Genomic DNA, 20,680 nt, shown 5'->3' on the forward strand with positions numbered 1-20,680 from the left:
TGTTAATTATGTAATAGGATTTTCCACCTCTTGTGATGATTATAAGGTGCTTGCCTATCGGCTTCGTACCATCAATAATGGTAAAGTGTATGAGCCCGCCATGGCAGTTTATTCACTTAGAAATCACATCTGGACTATCAAAATCAATCCCATGAATGCCGATGCTTGGACTTCATTAAGGAGCCCTTTTTCTCGTCACAAATATGTTTATTGTGGATGGATTATTTACTGGTTTACTGAAAGTGATCCCGGAATTATCCACTCTTTTGATTTTAATATGGAAGAATTCAATAACCTGGCAGTACATGAGCCGCTTTTTAAATCGGATCCAGATCAACATATTGGCAAAACCAGATATTTTCGGATATTCTATTTTCTACTTTTATATTATTTTTGATTTTTTATTTTTAAAATTTATAAATATTTTTTCATAAATTTTTTTTGCTTTGGTTATTAAATTTACTACTATGTACAATTCCCAATTATAACTAAGTTGTACAATTCCCAATTACATTCTAAGTTTAGATAATTAAGCTTTTTTCTTGATGGTTAAAAAAAAGCTTGATTATAGAAAAAAAACGAAGTGAGCTTAATTAAAAAAAAAAAAAAATTTTTGACAGTCTCATACAAGACGACCACATTTATTTATACTCCTCCATCTCTTATTCAGTTTCATTTTTTGGCGGGAAAAACAATTTTTCCGTAATACTTTATATATACAAAATTGTTTGTTTGTATCATGATCAGTTGTATACAGAATTTTCCTTATTATGATATTTGTTTCTTTCTTGGCCATTTAATCCCATTCGTCCTTCTATCTTTCTTTCTTTCTTTCTCTGATATTTGTCTTCTAGTTTGCTTAGGAACAAAATCATGAATAACACTTCCCTTTATCTTCCATTTGATATATGGACCCATATTTTTGCTATGCTTCCTGTCGAAACTCTAGCGAAATGCCGGGCTGTGTGCCCATCTTGGCGCGCTTACATCGAATCCCCTTCTTTCATCTCCAAGCATCGCAATCTTTACAATAAACAACATTCCAAACACTCCCATTTAATTTTAGGTTATTCTACACGATTAGACCTACATCGTGTCACCAACGATCAGAGATTTACCACTCTTGCTTTTCTTCCTCCTTTTTCTGCTCATGTTTTCATACCAAGGATTTATGGAGGCTGTAATGGGTTATTTCTACATGATCATCAAGATAATATATGTTTGTGGAATCCCTTTCTCAGAAAATCTTTGATTCTTCCACCTTGTCCAATTGTTACCCCCTTCCAATTTACTCATTATGTTAATTATGTAATAGGATTTTCCACCTCTTGTGATGATTATAAGGTGCTTGCCTATCGGCATCGTACCATCAATAATGGTAAAGTGTATGAGCCCGCCATGGCAGTTTATTCACTTAGAAATCACATCTGGACTATCAAAATCAATCCCATGAATGCCGATGCTTGGACTTCATTAAGGAGCCCTATTTCTCGTCACAAATATGTTTATTGTGGATGGATTATTTACTGGTTTACTGAAAGTGATCCCGGAATTATCCGCTCTTTTGATTTTAATATGGAAGAATTTAATAACCTGGCAGTACCTGAGCCGCTAAAAGAATGTAAGATGTTAGTTCTTTTTGCCATCGATGAGTTGTTAGCTGTTATGTCATCGTCGTGCATATGGATTTTGGAAAAGTATGATGGAGAGTACACATGGAGGGAATGGTGTTCGGAATCATGGATTAATTCTTTTTTTGATATATTTAAAGAAGACTATCTATCTACTATCAAGGTTTTGTTTGTTGAGGAGACAAATACATTTCTAATGATTGGGTTTGATGGTAGAGTAGATTTTTATCAAGTTACAAGCGGGGTGTTAGGAATGTTGAGAAATGGAGCTGGTTATTTTCTTGCCGTGATTGATTATGTGGAGACCTTAGTGTTGCTTACAGGAACAGAAGGGATGACATTTCAAACCTTTCCTTGATTAATTAATGAGAATTGCTTCTTAAGAACTCATGGCGAATAAAGAAAGTCCACGTTTACAATATTCTGTAAGATCATTTGGTTTGCTTGTTATTAGTTTAGTTGTTGTAAATAGGTTATAGAATTGGAAGTAAGAACGATTTTAAAAGCATTTAATGTACTAATAAATCAGTATTGTTCATAGAATTTTCCATTATTGCATTGCCTTAAATAAATATACACATTATACTCAAACACAACAGCTAGATTTCAAAATGTTGTGCCTAATATCTAATGAGCACTTACTTGACATATGTGGAAGTATAAGTGCACTTAGTATGCAAAATGATAGCTGCACTCAAACACGTTTTTATGCAATTCAATTCGTTTATTGAATTGTTTATATTTAGTAACAATATACAATTTAAAATTGTAAAAAATATTAATATTATGAAAATATAGCAGTGAAATAGTTGAGTAAAACAAGAGATGAAAAAGTGGCTTATTTTCTACCATTTATTTTTTACTATCCTTTGGACTTTTCTGTTTGTGTCATTAGAATACAACTTCGTCTAACTCATAAACTACCCTTGATATAATTCTCAATATATCACAATTTAATTGTTTTTTTCGTGCATCATCGCATAGTCATGCTTAATTGGTTTGGATTGGATTATTCATGACGATGGAGTCACTCAGTATTGGTTTCAAGTGAAGGTGGAGGCACGTGATGTATTGATATATTGGCAATAAAATACCTATAAAAGGATTAATTCTCTCTACTTCTCTTCTCTTTAACGTACATAAGTCACCGTACTCATTAGTCATTAGGCTCCGACGGTCTGACCCCTTACAAGTTAATGTGGTTTAGTGGTTAAGAGTAGAGATGGCAATGGGTCAAACTCGGATCAACTAATGCATACTCTAATTTTGCTACAATTAAAAGTCGGAAAATTTCACCTCCACCTCCAGCTCATACTTAGATTTTACGTCCTCCAACTCGAATTCTCGAACCTTCTAGACGTCAAATTATGATATATTTTTCGAAAAATTAAAAATATTCAATAGTTTTAATTCATAAAATAATGTCATTCAAATAGGTTATAATTTGCCTAAATTTAACAAATAAATATAGTTTGAGTAATTCAACTTAACAAATAAATATAGTTTGACCAATTCAACTTAGTAACTCAATCATACAATGATTTGATCAAATTTTACTTAATACTTTCTCCGTTCTAAAATACTTGTACGTTTAGACTTTTTATGCAGTTCATTGTGCTAATTTAATTCTTAATATCTTTAATTATGTATAATAAAAACATTATAACAATTTTATATTAATAGTCCTTGCATTGAAACGAATCAAAAAAGATCCAACTTCACTATGTTTTAACTTATAAATTATAATTAGAAACTAATTACAAATTAAAGGTGATGGATAAATAGTGCATTTTCATGTTATGTAGCAAATAATATGAAATGGAGGAAGTAACAAATAGCACTTCCGTAAAGTGATATTTATAGACTAATGTTAATAATATATGTAATTTCACAAACCACTCAACATAAATCAAAAATTACCATTGAACTCAACATAAATCAACCACTCAACATAAAACAAAAATTACCATTAAACTCAACATAAATCAACCACTAAACTCAAATAAATCAACATAAATCTACCACTAACATCAAATAAATAAAAAACTACTCAACCTAAATCAAAAATTAATCAAACAAAGTTAATCAAACTGTTGACGAAGCAATAACATTTCATCAAGAAAAAAGAATATTCCGGAAGAAGCAGAAGGTTCCAAGTTGCAACAATGAAAACTCTTGACGAAGCAAATGCAGTAACTGAAAAGTTAATTAAACAAAAAAATTCAACTTCAAATGCAGTAACAATTTAATTAATATATTTGATATAAAAAAAATAAGAAATAAAATAAAACGGGTCCTCCAGATCCGCGGTCCGGGTCTGGGTATTTTTCTTAGATCCGGATCCGACTCAGATCCGACGAGTCTATATTTTTAGGATCTAAATCCGTGAAAATGGATACAGATCTACGGATTCGGGTTGGCTCCAATACCCATTGCCATCCCTAATTACCACTTTTCGATTATTATTCTGTATATAATTGTGTCATTAGTACATATTTAGTTTATTAGAGGGCATCGTTATTTTTTGTTATTTTTTTTATTATGTCACCAATCATTTTGCATTTTTTGCTCATGAATTTTATCTCTCTTTGAACATAAATTTTCTCAACTCATTTAATTAATTTTTTTAGCTTATTATTTTTTAAAAATAATTAATAATATCATGAATATGAGTAAATTAATGTAAATAAAAAAAATAAAAATAAATTTCAATTCATTAAAAATTACAAGTAGCACAATGTCATTCTTTTAAAATTTTAAATATATAAAAACCAGTACAATAACAATAAATAAAAATCTTTTTTTAGTAAAAGTTACTCTAGTTAAAATAAATTATAGGAGTTTTAGTAAAATTCAATTCAATTACTAAAATTTAATTTTGATTAGTAGAATTCAATTTTAATCATTAAAATTAAATGCAGTCCGATCTTGTATTACAAACTGGTCTTTTGATTTAAGACAATGTCTCTTACTTGTATAGACAATAGACACATTATTGCCTATTATCTACAACATTGACTATTATCTACTCTATTTTTTCATTGGATTAAGGCTACGCAAGAATGCTAATTCTATGAACAATATTTGTTTTATTAGTCATGTATCCTATCTGTGCTTCTAAAATCATTCTTACTTCCAATTCCGTAACCTATTTACAACAATCAATCTAATAATAGAAAAAACAAATGACAAGTTAGTGTAAATATCGACTTTCATTGTTCGCTATGAACTTCTTACGAATCGATTCTCGTCAATTAAGAGAAAGGTTTGAAAATCATTCCTTTCGTTCCTGTAAGCAACGCTAAGGTTTCCACATAAGCAACCCCGGAAAGAAAACGAGTATTATTATCATTCACATTTTTAACTTTCGGCTTGTAACTTCATAAAATTGTATGCTACCTCACAATCCAATTATTAGAAATACATTGGTCTGCCCAACAAAGAAAACCTTAGCACCATATGGATTGTGCTGTCCCATTACATCAAAAACATTTTGAATCCAAGATTCTAAGCACCATACCCTCCATGTGTACTCTTCATCATGCTTTTCCATTACCCATATGCAGGACGATGATAAAACAGCTAACAACTCACCAATGGTAAAAAGATTTAAACTCTTACATTCTTTCAGTGGCTCGGGTGCTGCCACATTATTGAATTCTTCTCTATTAAAATCAAAAGAGTGAATATTTCTTGAATAATCTTGAGGAAACCAGTAAACAATCCATCCGCAATAAACATATTTGTTACGGGAAAAAGGGGCCTTTAATGAAGCCCAAGCATCGACATTCATGGGATTGATTTCAATAGTCCAAATGTGATTTCTAAGTGAATAAACTGTCATTGCCGGCTCATACTCATCACATTTAAGCCGATAGACAAGCACCTTATATCATTACAAGTGGGGGAAAACCCTAAAACATACTTAGTAGATTGAAAGGGAGTAGCAAATGGAGAAGGTGGAAGAATCAGAGATTTTCTGAGAAAGGCGTAAAACAAATACATACCCTTTTGATCACCATATAATCTGAGTAGAAATAACCCATTACATGTTCCATAAATCCATGGTATTAAAGAAAAATCAGCAGAATATGGAGGACGAACAGCAAGAGTGGTTACTTTCTGACCGTTAGTAATACGCTGTAGGCGGAATCGTCTAGAAGTTTCTCCAATGAGTAAATGGGAAGTTTTGGAATGTTCTTTATTGTAAAGATTTCGATGCTTGGAGATGAAAGAAGGGGAATCGATGTAAGCGCGCCAAGATGGGCACACAGCCCGACATTTTAGTAGGGTTTTAACAGGAAGCCTGGCCAAAATGTGGGTTTTCATTTGAAATGGAAGATCAGAGAAAGGGAAATAAACGGAAGTGCTGGTATTCATGATTTAATTTCTTCTTTGGCAAACCAGAAAACAAAGTGTCAGAGAAAGGAAGAAGACAAATGGGAAATAATAAAACTGAATTAGAGAATAGATTATCTTTTGTTGTTAATTGTGTTCGGGGGCTTTCCGTTAGTTTGTTTCAAGTTCATCTTTCTAGTGTAATAGAACCAGGGATGGCCACGGAGCGGGTTATTCGGTCCCGAACCGGAATCGAAACCGAAACCGAAACCGTTCGCGACAGGTTCCGAACCGCGGATCCGTGAAATCGCCGGAAAAAAGTTGTCGGAACCGTGAAACCGCCGGAAAAAAACTGCTTGAACCGGACCTAAGAACCGCGGGCTTGAACCTGATCCGGTCCAACGGTTCTATGGAACTGGAATCGTAACCGGTCCGGGTGAACCGGCCCAGCGGCTTCATGGAACCGGACCGGAAAAAGAGCCGTTATACTAGCCGTTTTATAGGTGTTGCAAATTTTCCTATAAATACACATCGCTTTCAATCATTTTCATTCACAACTCATCTCTTCTCCTACTCTCTCTACTTACTCTCTCTACTTAATTACTTAATTACGCAATTATTCTTTTAATTACATAATTAGTGTTTTAATTATTTCTTAATTTAGTTAATTACATAATTAGTCTATTAATTAATTAATTATTTATTTTTAATTCTATTATTATTTCAAATTATCATGTCTTCTTTTTTGAAAAAAGCCTCTAAAAAGTTACTAAAGTGGCAAAATCATTGGAAGGTTCTAGCTTCAAAAGAAAGGCCACTTCAACTCCGTCTATATCAACAACACCTTCGATTAGTAATTATAATTATGAACTAAATTATCCAGAAGGGTACGACCAAGAATTACACAATTATGCAGAAGAAGTGGAAAGAGAAATACAAATTGATGAAGAAGAAGAACAAGAAGAGGAACCAACGACTCCTACTGGGATACATAGATCTCGACAGTCATCAACAAGATCAGATGAAGGACAATTACAACAACAACAACAAAGACAAGCTCGTGGTAAACGAGTCAATTTCCAAACTATCGGTTAGTTTTACAATTTTATTCTTCAAATTGATTAAATTTTAAATTATTATTTATTATATATTGTGGTATTTGAGTATGTCTTTATATTTAAATTTAGATGAAGATGAACCAGTAAGACAACCTTTTCCGGCAATGCCACCTCCTAGTGGTAGAGTTGTTTCACATGTGTGGTCGTATTTTACAAAAGAACCAACCGACAATCCAGATGTTTTCTTATGCACTTGTCAAATTTGTGAAAGTCAAGGAGTAAAGCCCTTAATTTCATACAATTTCGCCAGAGGTAAATACTTTTTCAATTTTTTATACATACATTTTATATTCATATTTTATAAATCAAGAATGTATTAAAAATTTATTTATTGTGTTTTGTGAATACGTGTTAGTTGGTGGTACGGGATCTTTTAACAAACATTTGGCAAAAAAGCATGGAATCACAAAAGAAACTCATGCAGCAAGAGGCAGCGGGACCACAAGTGGAAGCCGACAGTGGGACATTCCCAGCACAGGTATGCCTTTTAAATATAATCGTAATAATATGATTGATGAATTTTCTAAATATGTAATTTGTGATGAATTGCCATTTAACCATGGTGAAAGTAGGGCATACGAGCATTACACTAGAAAAACTTTGCAACCACAATATAGAGCAATCCCTAGGAGCACTCTTAAACGACACACAATTAAATTATATGAAACAATGCGCTATGAATTAGTAGAAATGTTTAAATCTTTTAATGGTAGGGTTAGCATAACAACTGATATTTGGTCTGCTCCCCCACATTTAGAAGCTTATATGTGTGTAACAGCACATTGGATAGATCAAAATTGGATTATTCAAAAAAGAATAATTGCTTTTGAGGCAATGCTCGAAAGACATACGGATAAAAACATAAAATACAGATTAGTAGAGATATGTAAAGAATGGAACTTATTAGATAAGATATTTTGTTGTTCTACCGATAATGCAACCGCTAACATTAAATGTATGGAACTTTTGTATAACAAACCTGCATTTACTTTTATCCTTGGGGGTAGATTATTACACATACGTTGTTGTGCTCATAGTAAACTTATCTTGCCAAGTAGGTATAAAACAATTAAGTGATTTATTAGATCCAATTAGAGACGTAGTGAAGTGGCTTAGAATTGGACAGATAAAGAGACGATATAAGCAATTATGTGACCATTATCAACTAAAAAAAGTGTATTGGTCATTAAATACTCCTACATGTTGGGGCTCAACCAACGATTTATTAAGAAAAGCGATTTCTTATCGTCCAGTCATAACACAACTTTATAGTGAGCGTACAAATAACTATATAAGTGATGACACATGGGAACTAGCTATAGGTGTACATAAAATATTAGAAGCGTATGACCACGCAACTAAGATTTTTTCATATGTTTACGAACCAAACGTCCACTTAGTAATAAGTGAGTGTATTACTATTTTTTATCATCTTCTTAAACATTCGCATGATGATACTAACCTATATTTAAAGCCGATTCTTGCAGATATGATGGATAAGTGGAAGACATATTTAACGATTTTCCTTTTATTTATGGAATTGCAACCATTTTAGACCATGTTTTAAGACAGAAGTCCTTACTAAAGTAATTGGATTTTACTACCAATCATTAGATCGTCCGCCTAGTGATGTACATAATTATGTTGGAACTTGTAATAAACTTTTAGCAGAACTTTATGATTACTATGCTAGTGTATATAACCCAAGACGCGATACGTCTAGGTGTGCTAGCTTCTTGACATGTCCCTCTTATTATAATTCCGTAATAGCTAACATAATAAGCCAAGATGATAGTTTTGTAGGATCATCTTCTTCTTCACCCTCCACTTCAAATTTAGAATTAGAGAATTATCTTAAACATCACTTTGAAATTGACCAAGGTAGCTATAATATTTTAGAGTGGTGGAAAGAAAAATCTACAAAATTTCCCATATTATCGAGAATTGCAAAGGATATCCTTGCAATTCCTGCTTCTACGATCGCGTCGGAGTCTGCTTTTAGTGCAGGTAGAAGAGTTTTAGATGAGAAGAGATCTCGTCTTACCCCACATAGTATTCAAATATGTGTTTGCAAGAAAGGTTGGGATCAAGCGGAGCTTCGAACACAAGGACTAAAGAATGATGATGATCAAGGCGATGATGATGATCCATGGATGATGATGGATACATCTGCATCATCGTCAGGAGGAGAGTCAGCGGAAGAATCTAACTAACCAGATGATGATGACGAAAACGAATAGGATCAATCGGACAACGATCAATCAACATTCAACAACTACAAATAAAAGGTATGACAAAGAACTACGTGGGCTTTGATTCCTTCGAGATACGTAGGCAGCTTAGTATTCCTTTGGGTACTAGGTTCAAGTCCATTTTCTCCCTCTTTTTTTATTAATCATCTTTATCGACATTATCGTTGATTCGTTTCTTATTAATTTATTTTTTTCATTTTATTAATTTATTTTTTTCATTCTTTTTAGTAAATATTTTAATAACGATGACAAGTAATGAATTTCGCTAATAATCAAGTAATCATCAAAGGTACGTCCGCAATATTATAGTATTTTTATATTATATTTAAAGGAAAAATAAAAATGGAACCGATGGTCCGACCCGCGAGTTGGAACCGCCGGCACCGCCAAGGAACCGTTTGGAACCGCCCGGAACCGGCACGTTCGAATCAAGTTCCAAATGGAACCGGAACCGGATGGAACCGGCCCAACCCGGACCGTGGCCATCACTAAATAGAACTAAGAAATAAAAGTGTTTTTTTTTTTAACTTGTTTAGAAATTTTTTAATTGATTTGGGCCATTATTTAGTTTTTATTTAGTTGCTTCATGATTGCCGGAAATTTAAGTTAAATTAATGGGGTAAATAAAATTTTGAATTTTGGACATTAAATTAAGTTAAAATAATGCGAAAGAATAATAAAGATTTGAACATGTGATCAATTGTTATTTTATGATATATACTTTTGTCATCACACATATTTAATATAAGGCATTATTATTTTTTGTTATCTTTTTTATTACGTCACCCCCAACTTTGCCTTTCTTACCCTTGGATTTTATCCAACATAAACTCTCTCAACTCATTCAATGAATTATTTGATCTCATAGTGTAAATTTCAATTGCAAAAACTTTTACATAATGTAATTTTTTAAAAAAAGGGTATAGATTAGGTAGTTTCTTATAATTTTTCCATTAATGTTTTGTAACTAAGTAGTCATAAGTTCAAACATGTATTCTTTCTCACAAAAATTCAAAACTTTATTTGCCCCATTAAATTTTAACTTAAGTTTTGCCACTATATTTGAAGCAACTAAATGAAAACTAAATAATCGCTAAAATTAATTTAAAAATTATCTAAAGAATATTTTTAAAAAACCACTCCTATTTCTTAGTTTTATCTATCTATAATCTATAATCTATCTATAAAATACATTGATAAGAAACGACTTGAAACACATGTCACACTCTCATTATAAATTTTCCCGCCTATTTTTTATCATTGACGTGAAAATTTTTTATACATGACTTCATATTTAAAGAAATAATTAACAGATGCAATATTTGTTGATTGACAATAGATTTATGTGATCTATTGATACACTATATTTTCTTATGTAAATCTATAATTTTTTTTATCCCAAATCATAAAGAAAATTAAAAATTGGTTCATCAAATTGTTAACATAACTGAACTAATCCAACTGAAAAACGACAAAAATAAAATATTAATTTTCTATATTCATATATACAATCTAAAGTCTTAAGCTCACAAATTATTTTATAGTAGTATGTATATTCAATTTATATATTTTATGATGCATTTAAATTTTTTTAATAATTATTCATACACCATAAAAATGTACAAATAAATTAAAATACAATATATTGATAGAAAATCTATAATCTTTTAATGATGGAATCATGATAAAAAAATAAATAGAGTATTCTATTGTACGTTAGAATTGCAGTAATTGAAATTTAATAAAAACTATTGACGGAAATTTCTTGACTTAGTTGGATTTTATGATTTCATCAATATAGCTCAACGATAATCAGTTTGATAAATTTTTATTGATTGACAATATTTTTTTTGTCAATTTTTTCACATATATGTTTTAATATAATTGTACAACAAATTATTTCTTCACTTTGATAATTATATTATCATAAAAAATGCAAAGATTTAATAATTAAATTTATATTCTATATGATTAATATTAAAAATTAATACTAATATAATTATATTAGAAAATATTTATAGTATCTGTACTTTATACGGAAATCTATGTAGTTAATTAGAAAGATAACTTTAAACAAACTAAGGAAAAGCCCCCAATCAACAACAAAAGGTACATCTATTCTTGAACATAAGAATACATGTATGATAGTTCTAATTGCTTTCGCAAAACTAAACCTCATCTCATTTTATGAAGTTAATGTAAATCTATTCTTGAAATAAGTAGTATACTGTATACATCATCTTTGTGTGAGTTGAATTGAAAGAAGAATCAGGAGAAGGTATTAGAAGATAATAATACAAAAATGGAAAAAAAAAATTATAGGATTACTATTTAATGAATTTATTTTTTTGGAAAAAAAAACCTCTGTAGATTCAAATGGATCTCGCATTCGCACGTGAGGGCACTGATAAAATTACAATCGTAATATTTTTTTCCTGAAATTATAGTAATGCAAAACAAAAAAAAAAAACAAAAAAGCTAAACATTGTAATTAAGTTGTCACATTCCAAATATCAAAGAAAGAAAGAAAAGTACTATGGTAATATTTTCTTTCGAATTATAGTCACTCAAACATTGTTTAGAAATTTTTTAATTGATTTGGGCCATTATTTAGTTGCTTCATGATTGCCGGAAATTTAAGTTAAATTAATGGGGTAAATAAAATTTTGAATTTTGGACATTAAATTAAGTTAAAATAATGCGAAAGAATAATAAAGATTTGAACATGTGACCAATTGTTATTTTATAATATATACCATCACACATATTTAATATAGGACATTATTATTTTTTGTTATCTTTTTTTATTACGTCACCCTCAACTTTGCCTGTCTTACCCTTGGATTTTATTCAACATAAACTCTCTCAACTCATTCAATTAATTGTTTGATCTCATAGTGTAAATTTCAATTACAAGTCGTACAAAATAATAATAAATAGAAATACATTTCAATTTAATTAAAAAAATTACAAGTCGTACAAAATATGCTACTAGACGAAGTTACACGAAAAGTAAACAAAAAAAAGTTTCGAATAAAAATCACTAAAAATCAATAAAAACTAGTTTCCATCACTAAAATCAATATCAATTCATACAATTTCATTCTGTTAAAATTTTTAAGTTAATTAAAATCAATTACAATAAGTAAAAGTCTTTTTTAGTAAAAATTACTCTAGTTTAAATTAATTATAATCAATAAAAGTCAAATTCCATTACTAAAATTTAATTTGAATCATAAAAATTTAAATTTAATTGAATTAAAATTTAATCGTTTCTAGTTTATCCTATATAGACAGTATACAGTATACACATTATGATCTTATGCACAAAATGGATATTCAAGCCTATTATTGTGTGTAAAACATGTTATTTCATTGCAATTTAATTCATTTGATGAGATTTGGAATACTCAAAGTTGGTGCAGAGGCATATCAACTTACTATGCAGGATCTTAATTCTTTTGACACAAGAACACTTTAGAAAACTACATAGTTAAGAAAATTATATTTTCCTAATTATATTTAATCTCCGATTTTCGAATTATTATCAAATATAATCCGACGATTTCATATCTTAAAGAGCCCCTTATGATCAACCAATTGTTAATTTGTTGTTATTTCTAGTTCGTTGAAATGTTTGTTAAATGCTCACATATTTTGTGTCACCTTAAGAAGGCCAAGGATGCACCGTCTTGTATTTCTAATTCTATGAACAATATTGATTTATTAGTCATACATCAAATGCTTCTAAAATCATTCTTACTTTCAATTCCCTAACCTATTTACAACAACCAATCCAATATCTAATAACGAACAAAGCAAATGACATATTATTGAAAATGAAGACTTTCATTGTTCGCCGTAAGTTCTTATGAATCAGTTCTCGTCAATTAAGGAAAACGTGTGAACATCATTCCTTCCGTTCCTGTAATCAACGCTAAGGTATCCACATAAGCACCCCATAAATGAAAACGAGCATCTCTATTCCTCAACGTTTCTAAATTTTGGCTTGTAACTTCATAAAATTGTATTCCACCCCAAAATCCAATGATTAAAAATGTATTGCTCTGCTCAATAAAAAAAACCTTAGGACTAACTGGAATTTGCTCTTCCAATATTTGCTCTTCCAATATATCAAAAACATTTTTAATCCAAGATTCCGAACTCCATTCCCTCCATGTGTACTCTCTATCATGCTTTTCCATTACCCATATGCAGGACGATGACATAACAGCTAACAACTCACCGATGCTGAAAAGAACTAAACTCATACATTCTTTCAGTGGCTCAAGTACTGCCACATTATTGAATTCTTCATTATTAAAATTAAAAGAGCGGATAATTTTGGTATCACCTTCAGGAAACCAGTAAATAATACATCCACAATAAACATATTTGTTACGAGAAAAAGGGGCCCTTAATGAAGTCCAAGCATCCACATTCATGGGATTGATTTTAATAGTCCAAATGTGATTTCTAAGTGAATAAACTGCCATGGCGGGCTCATACTCATTACCATTAATGATGGTACGAAGCCGATAGGCAAGCACCTTATAATCATCACAAGAGGTGGAAAATCCTATAACATAATGAGTAAATTGGAAGGTGGATAACAATTGGACAAGGTGGAAGAATCAAAGATTTTCTGAGAAAGGGATTCCACAAATATATACCATTCATTCTCATCAGAAATAACCCATTACAGGCTCCATAAATCCATGGTATGAAAGGATGAGCAGAAAAACAAGGAAGAAAAACAAGAGTGGTTAATTTCTGACCGTTGGTAACACGATGTAGGCAGAATCGTCTACGACTAAAAGTTTCTTCAATCGTCCTTTTTGGAATGTTCTTTATTGTAAAGATTTCGATGCTTGGAGATGAAAGAAGGGGAATCGATGTAAGTGCGCCAGGATGTGCACACAGCCCTGAATTTCGCTAGGGTTTTGACAGGAAGCATAGCTAAAATGTGGGTTATTATGTCATATGGAAGATCATAGAAAGGGAAATGACTGGAAGTAATGCTTGTATTCATGATTTTGTTGTTGCGCAAACCAGAAAACATTATCAGAGAAAGAGAGATAGAAAAAAGGACGAATGGGATGAAATAGTCCAAGAAAAATTTTATATACGACTCATAATACAAACAAACAATTTTGTATAAAGTATAACGGTAAATTCGTTTTACCCGCCAAAAAATAAAACTGAAACAGAGGTGGAGGAGTATAAATATATCCGTTCGTCTTGACCGTTTTACCTTGAGAAAGACTCATTTAATTAATCTATCAACTAGTCTCTTGAGAGACTGTTGTCTCTTTGAGAGACGTATCTCAAGCTCAGCCCATTAAAGATTAATGCCTACTTACCGTATTCTTAATGCATACTTGCATTATCCTTAATGCTTATTTACCGTATCTTTAAAGTCTATTTATAATATCTTAAATGTTTACTTAAATCATTTTTAAAGCTTACTTATCATATTTTAAAAAATATATAATGAACCGATCCAATTAAAAATGGTCTCTCAAAGAGACTGACTCTCACAAAAATTTGTGTTAATTTATTTGTGCATTTTTATCACTTTAATATTGTTAGTGATCATTCGAACACAATAAATATACACTATGTTTATACACCGGTTCAAGCACCATGTTTATACACGACTATTCGTGTTAGAAAACTTTATTTTGAAAAGTATGTATTGTTATGTCTTTTGGTTGTAATTGTTGATAATTGATATTTTATTTGGTCTTTTGAATGAAACCAAGGGAAGAAGCTTGCATATAAATCTACAAATAGAGGAGGTTGCATGAAGATTAGATATCCATATTCATACTCTAGACTTGTTGTCTTTCCTCTTCACATTTGATCGCTTATGATTTTAATATCTTTACAAAGACATATTCATTTATATTATTTGCTTAATACTTGGTGTTTAATGTGATTGATTGTATCTCATTGTGAATTTTCATTATCTTAATCCAAGTCTTTGTGGAGGAGAATTCACTATAGAAAAGTGTAACACCCGAATTTCCTCTCGTCCTTCACGATTTTTAGTTTCGTTTAAGGAATTGAAAATCGTAAAGAATAGGAGGAAATTCGAGTGTTATAAAAAGTTTGCAACTATATTCAATTAGTTATCAAGATTTTCGAGCAACTTAAGTTAATGGGGCAATCAAAGTAAGAGTTCATGGCTCGTGGCTTCATAGATAGTGGTGAAACTTAAGTTACAAAGTTAATGGGGCAAATAAAATTTTGAATTTTAGACATTGAATTAGGTTAAATAATGAGAAAGAATAAATGTTTGAACTTAGTGACCACTTAATTTTATATATATATATATATATATATATATATATATATATATATATATATATATATATATATATATATATATATATATATATATATATATATATATATATATATATATATTACCACTAATTCAATTATTATTCTATGATATATAATTGTATGATTATACATATTTAATTTATTAGAGGGCATCATTATTTTCTGTTATCTTTTTTATTATGGCACCATCTATTTTGTCTTTAGCCCTCTTATAACATAAATTCTCTCAACTCGTTTAGTTCATTATTATTTGATCATATTATGCTTAAAAATAATTAATAATATTATGCATATGAGTAAATAAATGTAAAATAAAAAAATAAAAAAATTCAATTTAATTAAAAAAACACAAGTCGTACAATTTCATTTTGTTAAAAATTAAGAGAATAAAAACCAGTACAATAACAATAAATAAAAATCCTTTTTAGTAAAAGTTACTCTAGTTAAAATATATTATAGGAGTTTTCAATAAATCCAAATTCACATACTAAAATTTAATTTTGAATAGTAAAATTCAATTTTAATCATTAAAATTATACTGATCTTAATAGGGCATTAACGTCTCATCTCCAGAGATGAAAATTCTATTATTTTGTCTCACCTCAAAAATGCCAAGGATGCAGGCCGATCTTGTATTATAGGCCGGTCTTTTGATTTAAAACAATGTCTCTTGCCTGTATAGACAATAGACACATTATTGACTATTATCTACTCTATCTTTTCATTGGATTAAGGCTATGCAAGAATGGCTAATTCTATGAACAATATTTGTTTTATTAGTCATGCATCCTATCAATGCTTCAAAAATCATTCTTACTTCCAATTTCATAACCTATTTACCACAATCAATCTAATAATAGAAAAAACAAATGACTGGTTAGTGTAAATGTCGATTTTCATTATTTGCCATGAACTTCTGACGAATCAATTCTCGTCAATTAAGGGAAAGGTTCGAAAATCATCTCTTACAATTCTGTAAGCAATGCTAAGGTTTCCACATAAGCATCCCCGGAAAGAAATGAGTATTTCTATTTTTCAACATTTTTTTCTTTCGGCTTGTAACTTCATAAAATTGTATACTACCCCAACCAATTATTAGAAATGTATTGCTCTACTCAACAAAGAGAACCTTAGCGCCATATGGATTATGCTCTTCAATTACATCAAAAACATTTTGAATCCAAGATTCTGAACACCATTCCAAAACCCATATGCAGAACGATGATATAACAGCAATAACTCGCCGATGGTGAAAAGATTTAAACTCTTACATTGTTTCAGTTGCTCAGGTGCAGCCACATTATTGAATTCTTCTGTATTAAAATCAAAAGAGCGGATAATTCCGAGATCACTTTCTGTAAACTAGTAAACAATCCATCAACAATAAATATATTTGTTACGAGTAAAAGGGGCCCTTAATGAAGTCCAAGCATCGACATTCATTGGATTGATTTTGATAGTCCAATGGTGATTTCTAAGTGAATAAACTGCCATTAGAAATAACCCATTACAGGCTCCAAAAATCCATGGGAAAGTAAGATGACAAGAAAAAAGAGGACGAACAATAGCAAGAGTGGTTAATTTCTGACCGTTGGTAACACGCTGTAGGCAGAATCGTCTAGGATTAGAAGTTTCTTCAATGAGTAAAAGGGAATTTTTGGAATGTTGTTTATTGTAAAGATTGCGATGCTTGGAGATGAAAGAAGGGGATTCGAAGTAAGCGCGCCAGGATGGGCACACAGTCCTGAAAATCACAAGGTCTTGGACAGGAAGCATAGCCAAAATGTGGGTTATTATATCAAATCGAAAATCAGAGAAAGGGAAATGACTGGAAGTACTGCTTGTATTCATGATTTTGTTGTTGGGCAAACTAGAAAACATTATCAGAGAAAGAGAAAAAAAAAAGAACGAATGGGAGGAAGATACATTCATTTTATATAAAACTCATTCAACATACAAACATGTAGCGTTGTACTATAAAGTATAACGGAATAACTAATTTTCCCGCCAAAAAACAGAACTGAACTTTAGATGGAAGAGTATTATTAAACAAACCGATAACTGAAGTTGAACCTAAACCATTCATGGTTGTCGCCTTGTCGGTTTTGTTTTTCAAACGTCACATAGGATTAGTCAAATGTAAATTCTAAATTTATCTCCGTTCAATTAGCCATTGAAATCTGACAACTTGACTATAATGTTATGGAGTACCTTTTTTTTTTTTTTTCATGATTATAATTCCAAAAAAGATTGTTAAAATTGAAATTTTAAAAAAGGTTGAACTTGGCCTCTGTTTTAAAAAATATATATATAAGTCAAAGTAAATATTCATGCTTTAATAAGCATGGGTAATAATTGTATAAGGAAATAATTATCCACATTCCACACTATGTGTGACTAAATCTGGGCGTCGCTGAATATAACCAATTATAACAAAATAACTAATAATTAAGTGTGGCAATAATTGTGTGGGAAATTATAAAGATGTAACAAAGAAAAATATATATAAATTCACCTCTAATTAGCCTTCACTGAATGATGCGAATTATAAAGATGTGCCAAAAGAACAAATGTCTTCAACAATGGCTAAGGAAAAGCCTTCACTGAACAAAATACACGCAATGAATATGGAAGATTATAGAGAAAACCATGGAGTAATTAATAATTGGAAAATTAGGGTTAAAACAAAAAAAGTAAAATTAGAATTGAAATTGGGGAATTAGAGAAGAAACCTTACTTGGAATCGGAAGTTATTGGAGAAATATGTATGATTATGTGAAAATGGAGGAAGGTTGGGGTTAAATTGGGTATCAAATTTCAGTTTTCAAGTTGAATGGAAATTGGGACCAAAATACCACAAAAATACAAACATTTATTGAATGCTCAATGATGATGAAGAAATAGCGTTCTGAATTCTGATGAATTAGAGAAGTATTTTCCTGAAGATTCCAGAGCCAACTCTTTTGTATGGAGTTTTGAGAAGAGGAAGAAGGATAATAAATTTAGTGGGATTATTTGTAGGAAAAGTTACACTAAACAGTAAACACTATAACTTTCTTGTTAATTTCTCTACAATCATACTACTTATTGATTAACCATAAATAATACTAACTTAGGGGTATTTTCTTAGAATAATATCAACTTTAATTTATTAACTAAATTAACAATTTTTTTGTCTTATAATCACCTGTAGTTTGATTTTTAACATGTTATGAATTTTCTAGGAAAATACTCCTTTAAGTTGGTATTATTTATAGTTAATCAATATTCGGTATTATTTTTAGAAAATTAACAAAAAATTGTATTATTCACGATAATTTTTTTATTTTTATTTTAATGAGGAAGAAGGATGGAGTAAATTGACGGAGAGGAAGAAGGAATTAACTTTTAACTTTTGAACTTCCATAGTTAATGGGTTTTTATTTTTGATTGAGAAATTAGTGGTGGTAACTGGTAACTCAGAAGTTTTTTCTTTTCATACGTGGTAGAATAATTTTTTTTATTAATCTATGTGGTCATCTTAACATTTTAGTTTTTTATTGTAGTATACAAAAGGAATTTTTTGTTAACTTTGCTATTTTTACCAACATAATGATATTTTTTTCAAAAAACAAAGTCGTGATTACCTTAATTAATCATATATTCTGAAATCTAGTCGCAATAAGTAATTAATTTAATTAAAAATTTAACATTTTATCTACCATATAAAAAAGTTAAAAGCTCAAAGTTACAATGCGAATTTTAAAAAAAATTGTAGAAAAGCCAAAAATTCAGAATCACCAAAATGAAATTTCCCTTTTTATTTTTACAAAAATTTGAACATGTAATCGATAAAGAAAAAACGTTCCTGGGAATCAAATCTTAAAAGTCGGATTATTTAGGGTTGATTCAATGTTGGGATTAATCCTGAGAACTTGATAAAATATTGGATTATTCTAAAAATTATTTTCCCTATTTTTTTTTTATAATTGATGCAATATTCTGTGCATGTTGTAGTGTGTGTTTCTTTATTTCAATTACATCACTTTGGCAAATACCCACGCTTATTTATAGCCACACTTATAACTTATAATAGGTATGGGTAATTTTTAGCACAAAACTAATAATATTTGTCTTTGGCACATTTTTCCCATACTTATATATAAGAGAGGTTAAATATCTCTACACTTAATAAGCATGGCAAAATGTAACATAAGTCAAGTATCATCCCACACTAAATTAAGCGTGGGAAGATAAATGTATGTAGATATAAATTTTTTAGTGGGTTCTTTATGTTGGACTATAAACCACATGTTGGGGAAAAATCCCTTGTACTATACATATAGTGAGACAAAACAAGTATCAAATCTTAATGTCCAAGACAAGAACAAAACGAACAAAGTAAGCTCATAGCGAGTTGTTGCTCGTTCGAGCATTTTGACTTTTGTTATGCAGATTTATTCTATAATTTTTTTTCGGAGAAATTTATATTTATGTTAAACATACTTAGTTTCTTTTAAAAATAATAGCAACATTATTTTAGATAGTCTTTGAAATATATATATATACATTTGTCTCTCTCTCTCTCTTGTAATTCAATAGACATAAAAATGAATAAGAAAATTTAATCCCTTCTTTTCTCTGATCTACTCTCCCTTCTTCTCTGAAATTTCTTATTATTCTTGAACATTGAATGATCAAAATCAACATGGTATCAGATATATAGGTTATTAACAATTTATAGGAATGATTTAAACAAATAAGTGTGTTTATTTTGAAGATTATGTGGGTGTCTTTTATTGGTGGTTGAGTTATTGTCCACATCTTAGAGAATTTTCATTCAAACTTAAATTGTTTATACATTGTTGTGCTTGATCAAAAGACATCATTGTTATGCGTTTGCTATTTGTTACTTCCTCCATTTCATATTATTTGCTGCATAACATGAAAATGCACTATTTATCCATCACCTTTAATTTTTAATTAGTTTCTAATTATAATTTATAAGTTA

The 20,680-nt window shown here is 30.2% G+C and overlaps 2 protein-coding genes across 2 annotated transcripts; one reads left to right on the forward strand and one right to left on the reverse strand.

The window, feature by feature from the left end:
* The first annotated feature begins 873 nt into the window (after positions 1 to 873).
* Positions 874 to 1,989, forward strand: LOC130821694 (F-box/LRR-repeat/kelch-repeat protein At2g27520-like). Its single transcript, XM_057687481.1, has one exon. The coding sequence runs from the start codon at positions 874 to 876 to the stop codon at positions 1,987 to 1,989; it is 1,116 nt and encodes a 371-aa protein (XP_057543464.1).
* A 3,482-nt stretch (positions 1,990 to 5,471) lies between these two features.
* On the reverse strand, positions 5,472 to 6,011 carry LOC130821695 (F-box/kelch-repeat protein At3g23880-like). The gene has a single exon (XM_057687482.1). It carries the CDS (start codon positions 6,009 to 6,011, stop codon positions 5,472 to 5,474), a length of 540 nt encoding a protein of 179 aa, XP_057543465.1.
* Between the last annotated feature and the right edge of the window lie 14,669 nt (positions 6,012 to 20,680).

Source organism: Amaranthus tricolor, chromosome 8, assembly GCF_026212465.1.
Source record: "Amaranthus tricolor cultivar Red isolate AtriRed21 chromosome 8, ASM2621246v1, whole genome shotgun sequence".
Classification (NCBI taxonomy): Eukaryota; Viridiplantae; Streptophyta; class Magnoliopsida; order Caryophyllales; family Amaranthaceae; genus Amaranthus; species Amaranthus tricolor.

What these genes read in the sequence shown, in the direction of transcription:
- LOC130821694 (XM_057687481.1), top strand. Translation starts at nt 874, where the DNA reads ATGAATAACACTTCCCTTTATCTTCCATTTGATATATGGACCCATATT.
- LOC130821695 (XM_057687482.1), bottom strand. Translation starts at nt 6,011, where the DNA reads ATGAATACCAGCACTTCCGTTTATTTCCCTTTCTCTGATCTTCCATTT.